We start from the raw sequence: 16,533 nt of genomic DNA on the forward strand, positions 1-16,533 counted from the left end.
ATTACTTACTGTGCAATTAGTATGAAGCTATTTATTCTACTGGATCTACTTTTCTTTCCACAGTCAAATTACAACATGAGGCACATCAGGCAAACTACATTATTTCCAAACAATCCTTATGAGCTAATATGAACAAACATTCATGCACGTGCTTAAAAACCTCTCTACCATTGCAAAGCTCAAAGGGATGAAAAAGAAAGTACCAAGTTAGCAAAGCAACTCAGATAAGCAGAGATAAGGAGGTGACTCACCCGAGTTGGGGTCAGAATTGCCATCAGCTTCAGTCCTCTTGTCCGGAGAAGCCTGGTCGTAGAATTCGTCCTGCGGCTGAACCAGAGGGAGAGGGTGTGAGATCAGGGTTCCACCACCCACTGGCTCGTGGTCTCCCAGACCACTGTCACTGCAGCTTTCCTGGGAGCCATCGGGGAGGTGAAATGTAACACGGCGCTGGGACTACAAAGAAGAGCACAGGACACACTGATTAGTGCTCTTCTTTTCAGTTCTCTTGATTTTTTTTTTTTTTTAACTTTTGACATAAAAATAGATCCCTGGCAATGCTTATGAAGCAATTGCTATTATCATGTTTTCTTGCTGTTTGTTTGTGGTTTGGTTTATCTTTCTTTCTTTTTTCTTTATTTTTCAGGCTTGCTTTTAGATGGGAAATTGGCCGATGGGAGAGACAATTTTCAAAGGTCTATCAAAGGTCTATATGTGCTCATCCATGAAGTAAACTTCTTCTAAGAAATTAATCAGTGGAAAAGTAGGTATATTTCTAATAATTTTCAAAACACAATCTATTTAAAAACCTCTCTCTGAGAAGCAGAAACCATTAGAAACTATGTTATGAAAAGCAAATGAAATTCAAAAATTTAATAAGTATATATTTCTGAAGTTAAAAACTGTATTATCATTATTCAAACTGGAAAAAAAAGACATCCACCAAGCTAAACAAACCCATAAAAATGGTTTTCATCTTTTGGGAATAGTAGCATGAATAAATAGCTGTCTATATTTAACCGATAGCAGTCATGTACCTAAAATGGATAATTAAGATTGATATTATATGTGTGAATTCACAGTGTTCAGCAAAGAATCACAAAATGCAATGACAGAATAAACAATTATCAATTTGGTAAGAGAAATAAAAATAAAACAGCACAGAATTTGCACAAAAAAACCACAGGGGCTGAGAGGCAGAATTACACATTTTTCTGAACTTCTTAAAAAAATAAACCTATAGCCATTTCAAAAGGAAAAAAAAACAACAATAAACAAAACCTTCAGTACGTACTCGGATTAGTTAACTGTTATTGATTTTGAACCTCTCTCATCTGGAGAAATAATCTGACTTTTGAATTGTGGCCACAGAATGATACAGTGATTCCCCAAGAGCTTCAGAGCTGATAGCACCGCTGCAAATTGTTTAGCAACCATGACTGTTGGATTCATGAAAGGAGTATCACAGGTCTTCATGGATCAAAATACTGCATCTTTGAAGGATTGGAAGCAACTAGTTTAAGAGTACCTCAAGAGAGTGATTAAATTAAGTTAAGCACATCTTCCCACCAAAAAAAAAAAAAAATTGGCAGCTTCAGTGGTCTGGTTTGTTAGATTAATTTAGGATAAAGTAGAGATTCACAAAGTTTTTCTTAAGCATAGTAACTTTTTAGTTTAATGGCTATTTCTCATCAATATTAGTAATCTGAAATTTATGGGGTATATCTAAGCTAATGATTCAAGATTTCTACAGAGCCAGAAGAGAAGTAAACATTTGGAAAATACTACAACAGGTATCTTTCAGTAGTTAATACTTTTAAAAGTAGTTAACATCAAGTGTCCTGTATCCATCCTGAAACAGCATCAGGCCCCAACTTTCCCTTTTTTTCTCCACCTTTTTTCATCTTTCTTTTAATGAGAAAAAACTCAAGTTAATACTACTAACTGTATGTTTGCTTATTAAAGACTATTTGTTAATGGTAATTGCTACCATTTTATATGATGATCAATAAAATCTACCAGGTTTCTTTTTATTCATCTCCCTTGGGTGGATATAGTTGATTAAGTCAACTTTAGATTACTGTGTTATTCAGTATAGAAATAAATGTAGTACTATTTGCTCTTGGCTGTGATTTTATAATTAGTATTTTGCTTTTAAGTTCCTTTTCTAGCTTTAGGAATAGAATCCAGCTATAGAAAACCAAATAGATCCTCTGAGTCATTGGATGTATTCATTACATCAACAGATAACCTAACTCTAAATGTGTCACTAAGAAAAAACTTCAGCTCATACTTTGTTCCTTTCTCTTACAACTTTTTTGTTCTGGAACTACCACCCTGAACAATTTTTAATTGCTATCCCATTCTTCCCCTTCAATATGGGCACAATAGAAACGTAGCTAACTGCATAACTTAAAATCTTCTCTTTCTGCAACTACTTTCAGAAAGATAAAATTGGAGATCTGTTCTTCCAAACTAAGAATTTATGTCACTATCAAAGTCATCAAGTGGCAAACTTTTCTGATGCATCTCCCAACACCCACCCCCTCCCCAGGTCATGATCTGAGGAAAGGAGATTGCTTTCATTTTTTTTAAACCAAAAAGACACTATAAGAAGACATGAATGACTGAGAAATTAAGCCCTAAAATAGGGGAGGAGATGACAAATTAAGTTTTAGGATCTGCAAAGTATAAAACCCCTATAACTAATTAACTACCTAAATAAATAATTAAAAATGTCCTATTTCATGAATTATATAGGAAAAGTACTGATCTTGGGTAACAAAAATTCCTCATACTGGCCAAAATCCACTCTCGCTCTATACTGACAGTGACCAGTTAGGCAGTAAAATGACCCAAGCCTATCACTTACACTGGCAAATTCTTTGCTATTAAGTTTTAAAACCATACTTTAAATGATGAGAGAAAAATACATTGTCTTGCCTTTCTGAGCTACTCTAGCAGAATGATCTGCTTTGGAATGTTGTCAACTAAATAATGCCCTATTTTGCAAGCTATCATTGGTGGGCTGAGAGATGCTGTCATGTGCTGGTTTTGCCATTGAATTATGCTGAAAGCAGTCTGACTCACCATCTCCAAATGAAGATCCTGATAGTGAGGCAAAGATTTGACAGATAAACTGCTAAGGAGACCTGGAGACATATGACTGGCAGTCAATCACTATATACTGTAGAAGTCCAGTCCACTTTCACACAGTTGGGTTCCTCTCCCATATTCCTTCTTAGAGTATATGAAGTTTTCTCCTTTGAAGTGGGGAAGCCCCTTCAAGGATACTCATTAAGGCTGAATTAAAGAGATCTGCCCATGAGCATTGGTGTGGTGAGTTATATCAAGCTTTACTTAATAATGGTTTCCTTTTTACTAGCCTTACGTAATAACTTTGATATAGTGCACTATACCTATACTATACACTGCTAGTAGCTTTAGCTTTTACATTCTGTAGTAAATAAATCTGATTAAGATATTTAGTCTAATCATTTGTCATCTAAATAATACATTATTTCATTTAATTATTATTTATAGAAATGTATCTGACTTGCCATCATTAATCCTGTGGGACAAAGTTACTTAAACCATTGACAAACTCTGGGGTTAAGACTGGATCTAGTGACAGCTAAATTCCTCTCTGAGAAGTTTAGAAAGCATGGAGGCCCTTTCTGCACCCCGTGACTCAACAGCAGGGCTTCTCTAATAAATTTTCTCTGAAGTTTCCATTCTCACCCACAACAGCTGCCCGCTAAGGAATCCACAGATCATTACAAAGGGTTATAAAAAATCTAAGGGTCATGTAAACAGTGACCCAGTTCCAGAGATGATGGATGGACAGCATGAGGTCCACAAAGAAATTTTAGATTAAATTGTGGTATCAAAACAATGAGGGGAACAAGCCTTCTGCCAAAAGAGACTCAAAGCAAATGTTTAAACTTGGGCATATTAGTAATTGAAAAGAAAGTCTGTCCTCAATGTACTGAGAGCTTAAAAGTGTCAAGTAATGTGATATGTGGTCACTGCCCCCACTGCCTGGTCCAGAACGCTCCTGCTTGGCTGTCGGAGCCCAGCTGGGATTTCTAGGCTAGGAAAGCTGCTGCAGTACCAAGACTGAGTGTGTAACACAGACACACACATGGACACTGATTTGGCCACAGCTGTGGCTACACAGCCTCAGATGAGGCTCTGCCCCAACAGCCCCCCCATTCAGGACTCACACCAGACACAGTCACACAGGCACATCCCCCCCTCGTCTTGAGCTGTCAGAGGCAGAAAGTCACAAGTGCAGCACACAGCCCTCACTCCCCAGGTTCACAAGCACCTAGCACCAGCACAGGCCCTCTGCTTGCCCAGAACCCCTGCCCAGATCCCAGTCCCCCTTTCTGACCCCACATGTCACCAGCTGCTCTCACGGGGGGCTCACTGCCCACATGCAGCACTCTCACACTTGTCCCACAGGCAGGCCACACTCATGGGTCCTCCCCAGACACCAGCATTGCCCCACTGCCTGTCAGATACCCCCACCCAGACCTGGGACTTCCTACTCCAGGCTGGCCCAGCTTGGAGCTTGCCAGTGAATCCACACCAACACACCATGCACAGATGGCTTGGGCAAGGTACACAGACTCTCCACTGGAGGCAGAACACATCACAGGATGTGGTGCATGGTCCAGATCCAGCACTGAACCCCTCACTGACTGTTCACTGAATTTCTTGTCACCACCACAGTAGAGACAGGAACTCTTCTTTCAGAAGAAAATCCAATATGCTTACACTATGCTCATGTTTATCTACTCGCTCATGCAACAAAACCCAGGTTTGAATTCGTTTTACCTAAAGACAGATTCAAGTTGTTTTGAGTAATGAGGTTTATAGTTGTTACAACACTGGGACTAATGATAACAAGTAATTACAAGTTTAATTACACTACAACATACGTGGGATTATATAAGCATGAGGTAAGGTTATGGTTCAGGTCCCAACGCTTGGCCAAAATTCACATATAAAATCTGTGACACATTCAGTCATGAATAAGCATTTGGTGGAGAGGAATAGTGATCTTCTTCAGGTCCTGAAAAAAATTCAGTCCTTATTTTTAATCAGGAAATATCACCTCATTGTTACGTGAAACCCAAAACTGAAACGTGAATTCAGTCAAAGCACTATAATTTTACCTGTGTCAAAGCAACTTCAATATATAATTCAGAACAATTAGACTCAGTGGGGTTTTTGAATCTGGGCTGAGTTTAAAATTCAGGAAAACAATCTTAGGAATTATTCTCTTTTAATCACCTATTGAAGCAGATTGCATGAAGCTCATCTAGGTGAAGCAGGAATTTATATCCACAAGAGAAACACCATCTCAGATGGTGATAATGGAAAGCAAACTCCTGGTTTGGAAACAGGACAGTTCAAGCGTAGCAGAAACACTTTTTTCCCTGTTTTCGGACAAGGTGGTCAGCCAGCCAACACTTTTTTAACATAGTAACAACCAAGTTATATCAAATCAAAGGCACGTGAAACTGGTCTGGCTCCTTTTTTCCTGCTACAACAAAGTCAAATAGGTGCCTAGTACGTTCTAAGAACTGTAATTTGTGAAATCACGGAACACAAATAATAGCTGTGGTACTTGAAAATGCCAATAAAAATACCAACACAAACTCTGGTGTAGAGATGACGAATGGATGGCAGAGGATGGGGACATTCTAACATTACTGATCAAGTACAAAAATTAGAACTTGTGTTTGACATAGCATAATACATTTTTTTTGTTATTATACTTTATTTGGAGATACTGAAAACACTTAAAATTATATTTGTGTTGCAGCTTGTCATTTTTCTTTCCACATACTCTCTCGTTCTATTTTTCTCAGTCCTTCTTAATATGAGGAATTCAGTAGTGCCCAATGACAGAGCAGGTAATCATGGGCACAAACTGAAACACTGGAGATTCCGAACATCAAGAAACTATTTTTACTGGGAGGGTGACCGAGCACTGGCACAAGTGGAGTAGATACACTGTGTAGTCTCCCTCCTTGGGGATATTCAAAAGCCATCTGGACATAGCTCTGGACAAGCAGTTGTAATTATCCCTGCTTGATCAGGGGGTTCACTAGACACCCTCCAGAGGCCCTGTCCAACCTCAGCCATTCTGTGACTCTGTCAACTCTAACTGAAAATAGAAGACAGTATCGAATTATTTGATGCAATTTCATATTTTCCCAGAGCTGAAAACATAATTTTGTCCTGAAGTACTTTATTTTCTACAGTCTTAGCTGTATAAAATATATTCCCATACTAAAATTTCTAATTTCATCCATTACAAATCTATGGCTTTGGAAAAGTTGCATAGAGCATTATATTTACAATATTGAAGTCTTTACACAACCAAAAGAATTGGTAGAAATTGTACCTCAGTAAGGATTCCTAGAAAAGGTACTCCAATACTAGTGAGTTTAAGGCATTACTCATGAGACTAAGCTTTTTCACTGCTGCCCTGTTTTCCCAGACACACTCACACATGGATAGAAAGTGGGCTGCAAATAATGTAAGGTATTTTGTTGACCTGAGTGATAAAAGCCTGAAGTACAGGAAAAATCACGCCATGTGATATCAAGTGTTTGAAATGTCCTGTGGCAGGTGAGTTATGAGCTGTGTGGAAACAGAATTTAATGTAGGAAGTGTAAGCACTAAGTTACAAAATTGTTCCCTTCTTTCCATTGTGCACTAGCTTCTAAAATGCATTTTATTTCCAATTATGTACTTGAATCATACAGCAAGTTACAGAAATCAGTATTAAGAGGAGATTTAGCTTCTTTGTTACTCCAAAAACCAAACCTTCAAGCTTTGTACAACTATTGTATTGTTTTTGCTAATCAGGGATCCCAGAAATAATTATACTATTGTTCCATTGCTGAATGTCTCACAGGGACAAATTTGGCTACAGATCCTATCCATTGTTATAAACCAAGCAGTAATTAAAAAAACATTTCTGCACTGGGTAGCTGGAAATAGAACCTGATGAATTTTAACCAGCCGAGTTGCATTTTGAGTTTACAAATTAGGTACTTTAAACTTTTTCACTCAATACAGTTGTGAATAAAAAAAGCCATGATTTCTCTCCTTGATTTCCAAACAGGAAGAAGCCACTAAAAGATCCAGTTCACAGCAAGACAAATTAAACTTTAAAGAATGGGATGTAGGTCTGTATATGGGAATATATATTCAAGCATGACATTTTTTTTAATTGTAATTGAAATATTTTTTTCAGATCTGGAAGTTTTGCATCAACAAAAACTACTTCCCTTTCTTTTCTGAACTATTATGATATACTTTGTGTTAAGATGATAAAGAAATATTATGAAAAAAAAAACTTCAAAGAAAACATCCTGGGAATATTTTCCTTATGGAAAGATTGTTGATATGGAGGCTTAAAAGTGAAACTTGAACAAACAATTTACCTTTATTATGGAAAATAAACAGAAGAATCTATACCTGACGTAATTTACTGAAACTTCAGTCACTAATAAAGAAGTCAGAGGAGAAGCATATTAAAATAAAATCAAGTGTAAACAGTAGACAAATGTCATAAAAAGCCTGCGGGATGATTAAATGATGATTATGGAGAAGGTACTGCTTGTGCACAAGTTTAAGAAGATGTTGTAAAGACACAAGAAAAATCTATGCTTAATTCCAAACATCTTTGTGGAAGATGTCTGTTTCATAAAGTTTGTTCCTTCCAGGATCAAAACAAAGATTCCTTTTTCATGTACTAAAACACAGTTTTGTTTTTTTTTTCTTATGAGATCAGGCCTGTAAATGAAGACCAAGTCACAAAAACAAATTAGTAACAGTTTCAACAAAACATATCTATGTTTGTATTTGCTCTGCAGAAAGAACTGGCAAGGTCTTTGAGTTAACATATGGTTCCTGTATCACTTTGTTTTATAAATAAACAATGATTTGTTATATTTTGCAGTTCTGATTGACTTAGTGAAAGGCCCCTAGAATATACAATCAACATTCTCTTCCAGTTTGGAAAGATGAGTCAAGGACTGTTGCAGTGTGTCTCACAAGAAGGCCACAAAGCCCCTCAAACAGGGCTTTGTCCAACTCAGCTCACTGATACACACCTGCCACTTTCATGTTTCACTGAACTTTGTAAAAAGAATGTAAATCTGAGATAAAATAAATCTACTTTCTTAGTAAAAGCCACTCTTGCTTTTCCCTGATAAACTTGGCTCAAGTCTGTGTTATGTACAAATTGTGCAGTAGATCCCTGCAATTTGCTAAGAGAAATAGAGTTATTTTTTCTTGGCTGCTTCTAAACTAAACTTCCTCACGCAGTCCCCATGGTAGTCCTTATTCAAGGATCCTGCTTGCAGGGGATAATCCATTCTCCATGCTCATCTTGATATCTTAGCCACAGAACCAAGATAATGGAGATAGATAGGGTCTTGGCCAATCTTTCAAGCTAAACTAAGAATGAAAAAAGAAAAAGCAATTGCTACAGCCTCTTCATGCTACTTCTTCATACCATGCTATCCATATAAATAGCTGGAGTGCCTCAGTATATACTTGTTTTTCCCCTTAAGGTAACAATGTTGGTATTGATTTCAGAATGTAAATTGTTGCTATACCAGACAATAATTTGATTTCTTCTGCTCAATTTCTCAGTACTAAAATTTCATAGAAATCTGTAAATTACACTGCAATGTATTAAAAGGAAACATAAATATAATTACCTATTATATCTGTCTTGCTACTAAAGCTGCACAGAACTGGCCTTTTCATAAAGGTGAAAAACATTATTAATTACCATCTGATGCATGAATAGGTAGGAATTGACAGCGTGATGGTCCCAAGCATATTTAAACATGGAAAACAAAGAGCCTGTCTGGCTGGAGAGTTGTGTTAGCTTTACAGAGACAGTGAATGAAGAAAATGAAGAAAAATCTGCAGTCAAATCTTGTGGTTTCCATTATTGTTTGAGGCAGTATCACATTCTTCCCCTATTTATATGATGATGTTCCTTCATTTTATTTCATGAAACTATAGTCTTTATTTCATAAATTCTTTCTGTGTTTTGTTAGGTTTTTGGGGCTTGGGTTTTTTATTTCTTGTTTGCTTTGGTTTGGTTCTGTTTTTAATTGGACATTCAAGGGACTGAAAACCTTTAACTAAAGACACTAGACAAAGGACTATCATATGTTTTAAGTTTTGCCTTCCTAATATCCACCTAAAAGGCAAAAAGTTCTTTTCTATAAGCATTATAAATAAGCATTTCTATTTAATTTCTATTTGATTCTACCTAAAATCATCTTGACTGCAAGGTAAATTTGACATAACAGGAAAGCTAAATGTTAAATTTAATGCAGTCTAAATCAGAGCATTACCTTGTTCAACTTTGGAGTCTGGTAAAATATTAATAAATTTTGAACATTTTAAATATTATCCCCCATCCTCCTGAATTAATTGTCTGAGACACAGAAAATCAGTTCTAAGCCTATGATTATGAAAATTAATATATCAGATGCATGCAGGAAAGGAAATGGAGAGAAAAGATGGAAATTTCTGTACAATACAACATAAAAGCAAATAGCCATATGTGTTGCAAATAGAAAACTAAGCTAATTTTCAGAAATATTATTCACCCAAATGGCTAGGCTAATACCCAAATGTTAGCTTGACATATTTATTACATATTTTTACCAGAAACTGTGTGGAAAAAATAGCCTGAGAAAGGATTCATTCAAAATGGAAAAAAAAAATTGTATCTACCTATTAAAAATTAAAAATCAGTGGAGGAGGAAAGGCACTTCTAATGAACATTCATGCCATCCTAAAAGAGATATAATTGAAAAATAACAGTACCGTGCCTTTTTGGAATGACTGTACTCAGTCACTGACTATAGATGACAAGGTAAACTTAGGGCATGTGTTAGAAGATGTAACACAGATTAATTCCTTTGATAATTCTGTTGTTATAACCCTTGACATTAGAGAGACATGAAGTTCAGAGATTTCAAATCTAAATGCCCCAAATTAACATACCTAGATCTTGCATTATGTTCAAAACTATTTAGCCACATGACTTTAGATATTTAATACTTAAAATTTTATCTGTGTTCAAGAAAATTATTTGACACAAGACCCTGAAGAAATAGATCTCACTGACAAAAAGATACTAGACTGATTTACACATAATTTAATTGCAATAGAATTGTATTTTATGTGATCTTCAGTAATTTGAAGACTTCAGTGATCTTCAATTTATTTATTTAGTTTTATTTTGGTGATGAGGTACTCCTAGCATGACAGATAATGTACATTACAAGTGCACTCAATTGAAGAAGCATTTCAGAAGCACTGTACCAATTACAATAACCAGAGTAACTTCTCTACACTCTGAGAAGTTTTACATTAGTAAAAGCATGTGTTGATCAATAATGCATATGAAGTACTAAATGTAGAAACAGCTGTTGCTGAGATTTAACAAGTTAAATTATAATAATATATTTACCCTGATTTACATTCTGTAAGACTCATCCAGCTTCCATAATGTGAATGGGATAATAAAGCTTCAGGGACTCACTTTAACCTATAAATCACATTTTTAAATGTTAGAAGGAACAACTGAGAATATTTCCTGTCTCAGGACTGTACATCATCTGGAGGCTGCTTATAAAAGTAACCCTATTATTTTAATATATAAGAAAATTGACTACTATATTTGCATTTACATGTATAATGTTAACATAAATTATGATTATAGAATTTAATGAGTTACAGAAGTGTTCCATCAACTAAGGCTTATTAATTATATTGAGTAAACTGATACATGTTCTATGATGTCAACAATCATTATTGACACTGCGTCTTACTGTTGAAGCCTAAAATTACTGTGCTACAGAAGTACTGTGTATTTAAGGTTCCATCACTGTCACTAACTACACAAGATATGCAGAGTTCTGTAGTGCCAGGAAGCAGGAAACTTTACAGTGATCTTCAGCAAAAAGACAGATGTGATAAAACCCCTTTAGTATTCTGTTCCATTAGCACTTTAGTATCACACATAACCTTGAAAATCAAGCAGGCCATGGATCTTGTGTGCAGGTAGCAATCTTTTGTCTGGGGTGATGCAGCCCTTGCTCTATATTAGAATTAATCTGTGATTTGAATGTTTTTATTTTAATGATGCATGGAAAAGGAAGAAAAACGTACTTCAGTATCCTCAGGTTTAACAAAAAATTACCAGTGTCCACTAGGAAGTTTGTACCAAAGGGCTTTAAAGGCAGTAACTGTCCTAAACTGAAAAAAAAGTGTGTGTGGGGGAGAAGGTGGGGTGGGGGAGAGAAAATCTGAAGGCCTGTAAATGATCAAACTCTAAACTAACCGGTGCTCACAGAGACATCATGATGGAAATCTCCACTTTTATTTATGTGAGTTTGAGGAAATTCAATTAAGATTATATGGATCATCAATAAAACAAGGATTTAAAAATGCAGAAAAAAGCAGAATTCTTATAAAGACTCTAAGGATATTTTGTATTAGCATGGGGACAGGAGGAAAGACAGGAAGGAGGCTCTCAATTTAGGGATGTTGTTGGAGAATAGTAAATTAGGACATTGCTTCCTGAACTAGTAGTGGCCTGTATGGGTATCTGTCACTGTCAACTCACTGGGTTACAATTAATTCTGAGTCAGCAGTCGTGTCCTCTCCTACCAGCACAGAAAGCAGGAACGGCAGCAGCACTGCTCTTTGAGGACAAGAATGTTTGCATGCTATGATTCCAGAAAGCAGCTGTACATCTATTAACACAAGGAGCACTAGAGCTGTCACATTAGATAAATGGATCCACATTGGAAAAACTGAGCGTGGACACGATTGTCAAGGATAATATGGTTAAGCTAGTGCATCCTGGGAGAGATGTAATTTCTGGAATATTTTAATTTTGAAACTAATATTATTATCCCAATTGATTCCACACACTATAAGCCAATTAAAACACCTCTGTTAACATGTCTGCACGTCTAATAGAAAAAGAACTAGACAGTAATGTATTTCCACCATAAAAACATATATTTTATTACTTAGGAGAGAATGTCCTTGAGAACAGCTTTCTCACCCACAGCTTTATGACTTTGTTTGAGGTGTTTTTGGTTGGTTGCTTTTTGTTTTGTTTTGTTTTTAAATTTAAACTCCCAAAGCTTTGGAGTTGTCATTTTGCATATGCAAACATGTGATACAGAAAATTAAAATAAAAAAAATCCCAGTTTTCTCTTAGGATTCTCCAGTATATTAAAAATACTGTCTGCAAACTTCTCTTACAGCACATATAACGCACATGTATATCTGCTTTGAACTATCTTATGATGTCAAAGCTTGAAAAACTAAAACCACAGAGCACACTAGTATTTTCAGTGGCTGAAGGATTTTTGGGGTTTTGTGTGTTATTTTGATAAGGGGTCTTTCATTCCCGTGCCATGTTAACTGTTGGGACAGGTCTCTGCTACATGAAATTACAATCCCAAATAAAACATGAAACCAAGAACAAGCCTGTGAAGGTGTTTCCACACAGAGGTTTCTATTAAAAAAAAAAAAAAAAAAAAAAAAGTACCAGCAGCTTAGCTGCTAAAACCTCATTAACAAAAAGGATGAAAAAGGAAACCAGAAAAGAATGACTTCTTGCATGGAAATCAGCAATGTGACAGTGGTATTGCTGTACTCTCAAAACAGCAGATACTCTCAATGGTATCTCACTGTGAGAAAAAACAGTTAGGGTGTATTTTCTGCTGGCCTCAAGCAGAAGTCAAATGAGACCTGACAAGAATTATGATTATTATTAGACTCCATCCAATTTTCAGTATTTTTCACAAATTACATATGGCATGCTCTTGACACATTAGAAGTTATAGGGAAAACAAGAACTCTGACTATCACTTAGATAGTGTCAGGTAATGCTGCCAATGCCATGCTCCCCTTAGAACACGAAGAAAATGTTTGATACTCCACATTATATTCTGATGTTGTACAATAACCTACTTTGTGCTGCTTGAGATTAACGTAAGTAAAATAAAATCACACTGCTGAACTTTTTTCAGCAGCTTAAAAGAATAACTTTGTAGAAGTCTCTGAAGTTACATTAACTGATGCTAATAGTCACCTACTTTTACATGGCTTCTGTTGTAAAGACAGTCACTAAGTCACATTCAGAAAAATAAAGAACTTTATACAACCTTGGGCTGTGACTTCTTCATTTTCTGTCTACAAAACTGGAGAAGCAGGAAGCAGGACACCTACTTTGAACATAAAACAGTTTAGTGATTGGTGCATTTATTTTTCTAATGTGCATACTGGCAAGTGTCTCATTTCACAGAATTTGTTGGATGCCTTTACCGTTGATCCCAGTGTTTAAAACTGATGGATTTATTTGTGCACTCTCTACCTAGAACACATGACCATGTTAATTAATACAAATGACTAAGGACTGCTGGCTTTTGAGCCCAACATTTACTAACATTTCAAGGGCAATTTGTATCTGCTTTTTGAACTCTAGCTTTTCATTAGGCAAAGTGACAAGCGCAAAACTTCTGTCTCACATTTTATTTTGTGCAACAATACTAATTTAAATAAAAGCATGAAAATCACAGAGCCACAAAGGAATGAAACTGCACTTCACAAAAAAATTGTAAAGGCATATGCGCATGTCTTATCTGTCTTCATTTCCCAGAGAATATTAAAAAAATAAGTCTTTATAGGTCACATCCAAACCTAAATCAATTGTTGAAAAATATTGCTGTTACATCATGATAAATTCCACATTACTAGTTATCTACTGAACACTCAGGACACACTTCTAAGTAGGAAATTAGCATTAGAAAAATTATTAAATAAATTACTCCTATATATGGGCAAATTGAAATGGCTTGTTTTAATATTGATTTCTCACATACAGTAGCTCAGGATCATTTCTGAAATGATCCTTTCTATGACAGATGGGTGAAAATGCATGGTGGCACTTTGAGATTTAAGGTGTTATCAAACTGTAGAATAAATCACAGAGCTCAATGCCTGTGGAAGCTACCTTATCTCAGTCTTCACAGGTTGACAAGGCATGTAAAGAATGCATCCAAACTCCCTGGTTTGATCTCTATTGTTGACAGATCACAGATATGGAAGTCAGAGATATTTCCACAGTAACTGCGAGTAGGATGATAACCAGTCAAAAATGGCAAACAACCACACCTATTTCTTCAAAAAATGTGAAAGTGGAAAGGTGCTTATTTTCTTTACAGAGGGTGACCAGAGGAAGAAGATGTCACTACATTACATTTGCTAGTAATATTTTTAAAAGCAGTGAAAAGAGCAGTAAAAACAAGTTTTAGAAAATTCTCTGAAATGGAGACTTTAATAATTCTTCACACAAGTTTGAATTTCCTTAGTAGAAAGAATAAATGTGGGCCTAACTTAGAAACCAGTATAGTCACTGAAAAGTTTTCCACTGATCTCAGTGGTATTAGGATTGTTTTATAGGCATTTCTGCTAACAGTAAATTTAATAAAATTACACGTTTTTCCTGTCATCTGTTATTTTTATGATTGTTTTGACTTTACCAACCTTTTAAATCTAAATTACATTACTCACAGATATTATCTTTTTTACTAGAGATGCTCATTATACATATTCTACTTTTTTGCCCTGTGGTGTTGGATTTTCTTTTCTAATGTGTGCTAATAAGTATTCCTTCAATATAAAAAAATTAAATCTGATTATGGCTTCTTAAACAAGCTTTAAGTATATTAAATAATCACTTTGGTTTGACATGAAGTGTTTTGTGTGTCCGTGTTTTGTCTGTACATGCAAGTTCCTGTGCCTGAACTTCCTAGAATTAATTAAATATATATTCCTTTAATAGCTTATCTCTCTAGTTTCTAAATGGAGATCAAATTCTTATGTGTAATTAATGAACTATATATGAAGCCTGCCTTTAACTTTTGAATTATACAATGTCCAAAAAAAAATGCAGTAAAAAATTATGTGGCAGTCAAAGCAGGATCGACATTTCAGTATGGAATGACAGGCATGCTTCATTAAAGGCCAAATCCTGGAGTTCTTGCTCAGAAGGTAATGGAGGCCTTGCACTGCAATAAGGAATGCTGATTTCATTGACAGGTAATTACTCTGTTAATGGCTCCATTATGCAAAGACAGACCAGCCAAACTGCTAAGGTGTCAAGCATCCATCACTTTTGGTCAGACCAAAACTCCCATATATGCAGGCTACAGGACAGCCAAGTCCCACTTGGCACAGATGTATTCACTTTGGTCCTTGAACACCACATGTGCTGTGCCCAGGTAGAGCCACAACAGCTGAAAGCATGTATTGGAGGAAAAAGGCAGCTAGGGGACTTAGATCAGTCTTTTTGGTATCGTTTCTCTGCAAGAGTTCCTCAAATTGAGGGAAAAAAAGCAGGTATGACCACATTTGAATAAGTGCTTATCACAAAATTCTCCTCTTCCATGGGAATAGTTTTAGGTAATATTAGTTGTAATTAGTTTTATTGAAATGAATACAATCAAAATTATAAAAGAATTCATTCCATATCAGATGCAAACAAAAGCCTAAAATAAGTATATATTAGAGGAATGCCTTCTGTGCACTTTGAAAAAGACCAGAGGGTATGAGCTTTGCTCTGTAGAGGCAAGGTTATTTATCATTATTTCTCAGAAAAGTGCATAGTTTAAAATCTCTATGATTGAAATTATAAACCCTCTGGAATTATGTATTTTAAGTAGCAGTCCTAAGAAGAACAGTAAAACTATCAAAAATAATCCAAAATCAAGCTGTACATGGATTACTTCATAATGAGGAAGCCAAATGTTTCCCGCACTAGGAAAAAAAAATGATATGGTACATGCCCTGGGTTGACAGATGGAAGAAAAAGAAAGACAGATGTGTTCTAATTTCTTGGGTAGGGTTTGGGGTTGGTTTGTTTTTTTTTTGTTCCCTTTAGTCCTTTTTTAAGTAAGATGACGATCAGGCATAGATGGAACTGCTAACTCAATAACACTGGCTACAGATATTCACCAGAGCAGTAATACCAAATATCCTTTAGGACTTTGCCCACTAGTATAATCTCGAATGATATTCAGTAACAAGCAAACTGAGCAACAGCTGGCACTTTCCTTAGAAATGGCAAAACACCAACCAGGTCCAGTTTGTGCAGCCCTGGTAGAGGGGACCATCTGGAATGCTAGCCTCAATCTTAACAATTAAAATCAGGGGCCAGGTCAGACAAGTGGCATCTTAAAGAATTCATGATACTGAGTTTCTAAGCTAAACTGAAAATGACAGAGAAGCCAACATGTGAGGGAATATAAGTAGTCATGCTCACCCAGGGGATGGAGGGTGATCATGTGCCTAAAGTACCTGAGTTAGAAGACAGACTCTGTGGCACATTTGATACATAATAAAATGTAAGTCACTATAATAAATAGAAAGTTTCCAATTAAACTCAGAATAAGG

General features: G+C 35.9%; 1 protein-coding gene across 7 annotated transcripts in view; it reads right to left on the reverse strand.

The window, feature by feature from the left end:
- PCDH9 (protocadherin 9) overlaps window positions 1-16,533 on the reverse strand; it is a 671,837-nt gene that overhangs the window by 235,947 nt on the left and 419,357 nt on the right. For 4 of the 7 annotated variants that reach the window (XM_063149404.1, XM_063149402.1, XM_063149401.1 and 1 more), the window contains one exon: window positions 252-453. In XM_063149404.1, the coding sequence (XP_063005474.1) occupies window positions 252-453 (202 nt within the window). The remainder of the gene's footprint in view (window positions 1-251; window positions 454-16,533) is intronic. The other 3 variants (XM_063149407.1, XM_063149406.1, XM_063149403.1) reach the window with 1 other exon arrangement.

The sequence above is a fragment of the Melospiza melodia genome, chromosome 2, assembly GCF_035770615.1.
Source record: "Melospiza melodia melodia isolate bMelMel2 chromosome 2, bMelMel2.pri, whole genome shotgun sequence".
Classification (NCBI taxonomy): domain Eukaryota; kingdom Metazoa; phylum Chordata; class Aves; order Passeriformes; family Passerellidae; genus Melospiza; species Melospiza melodia.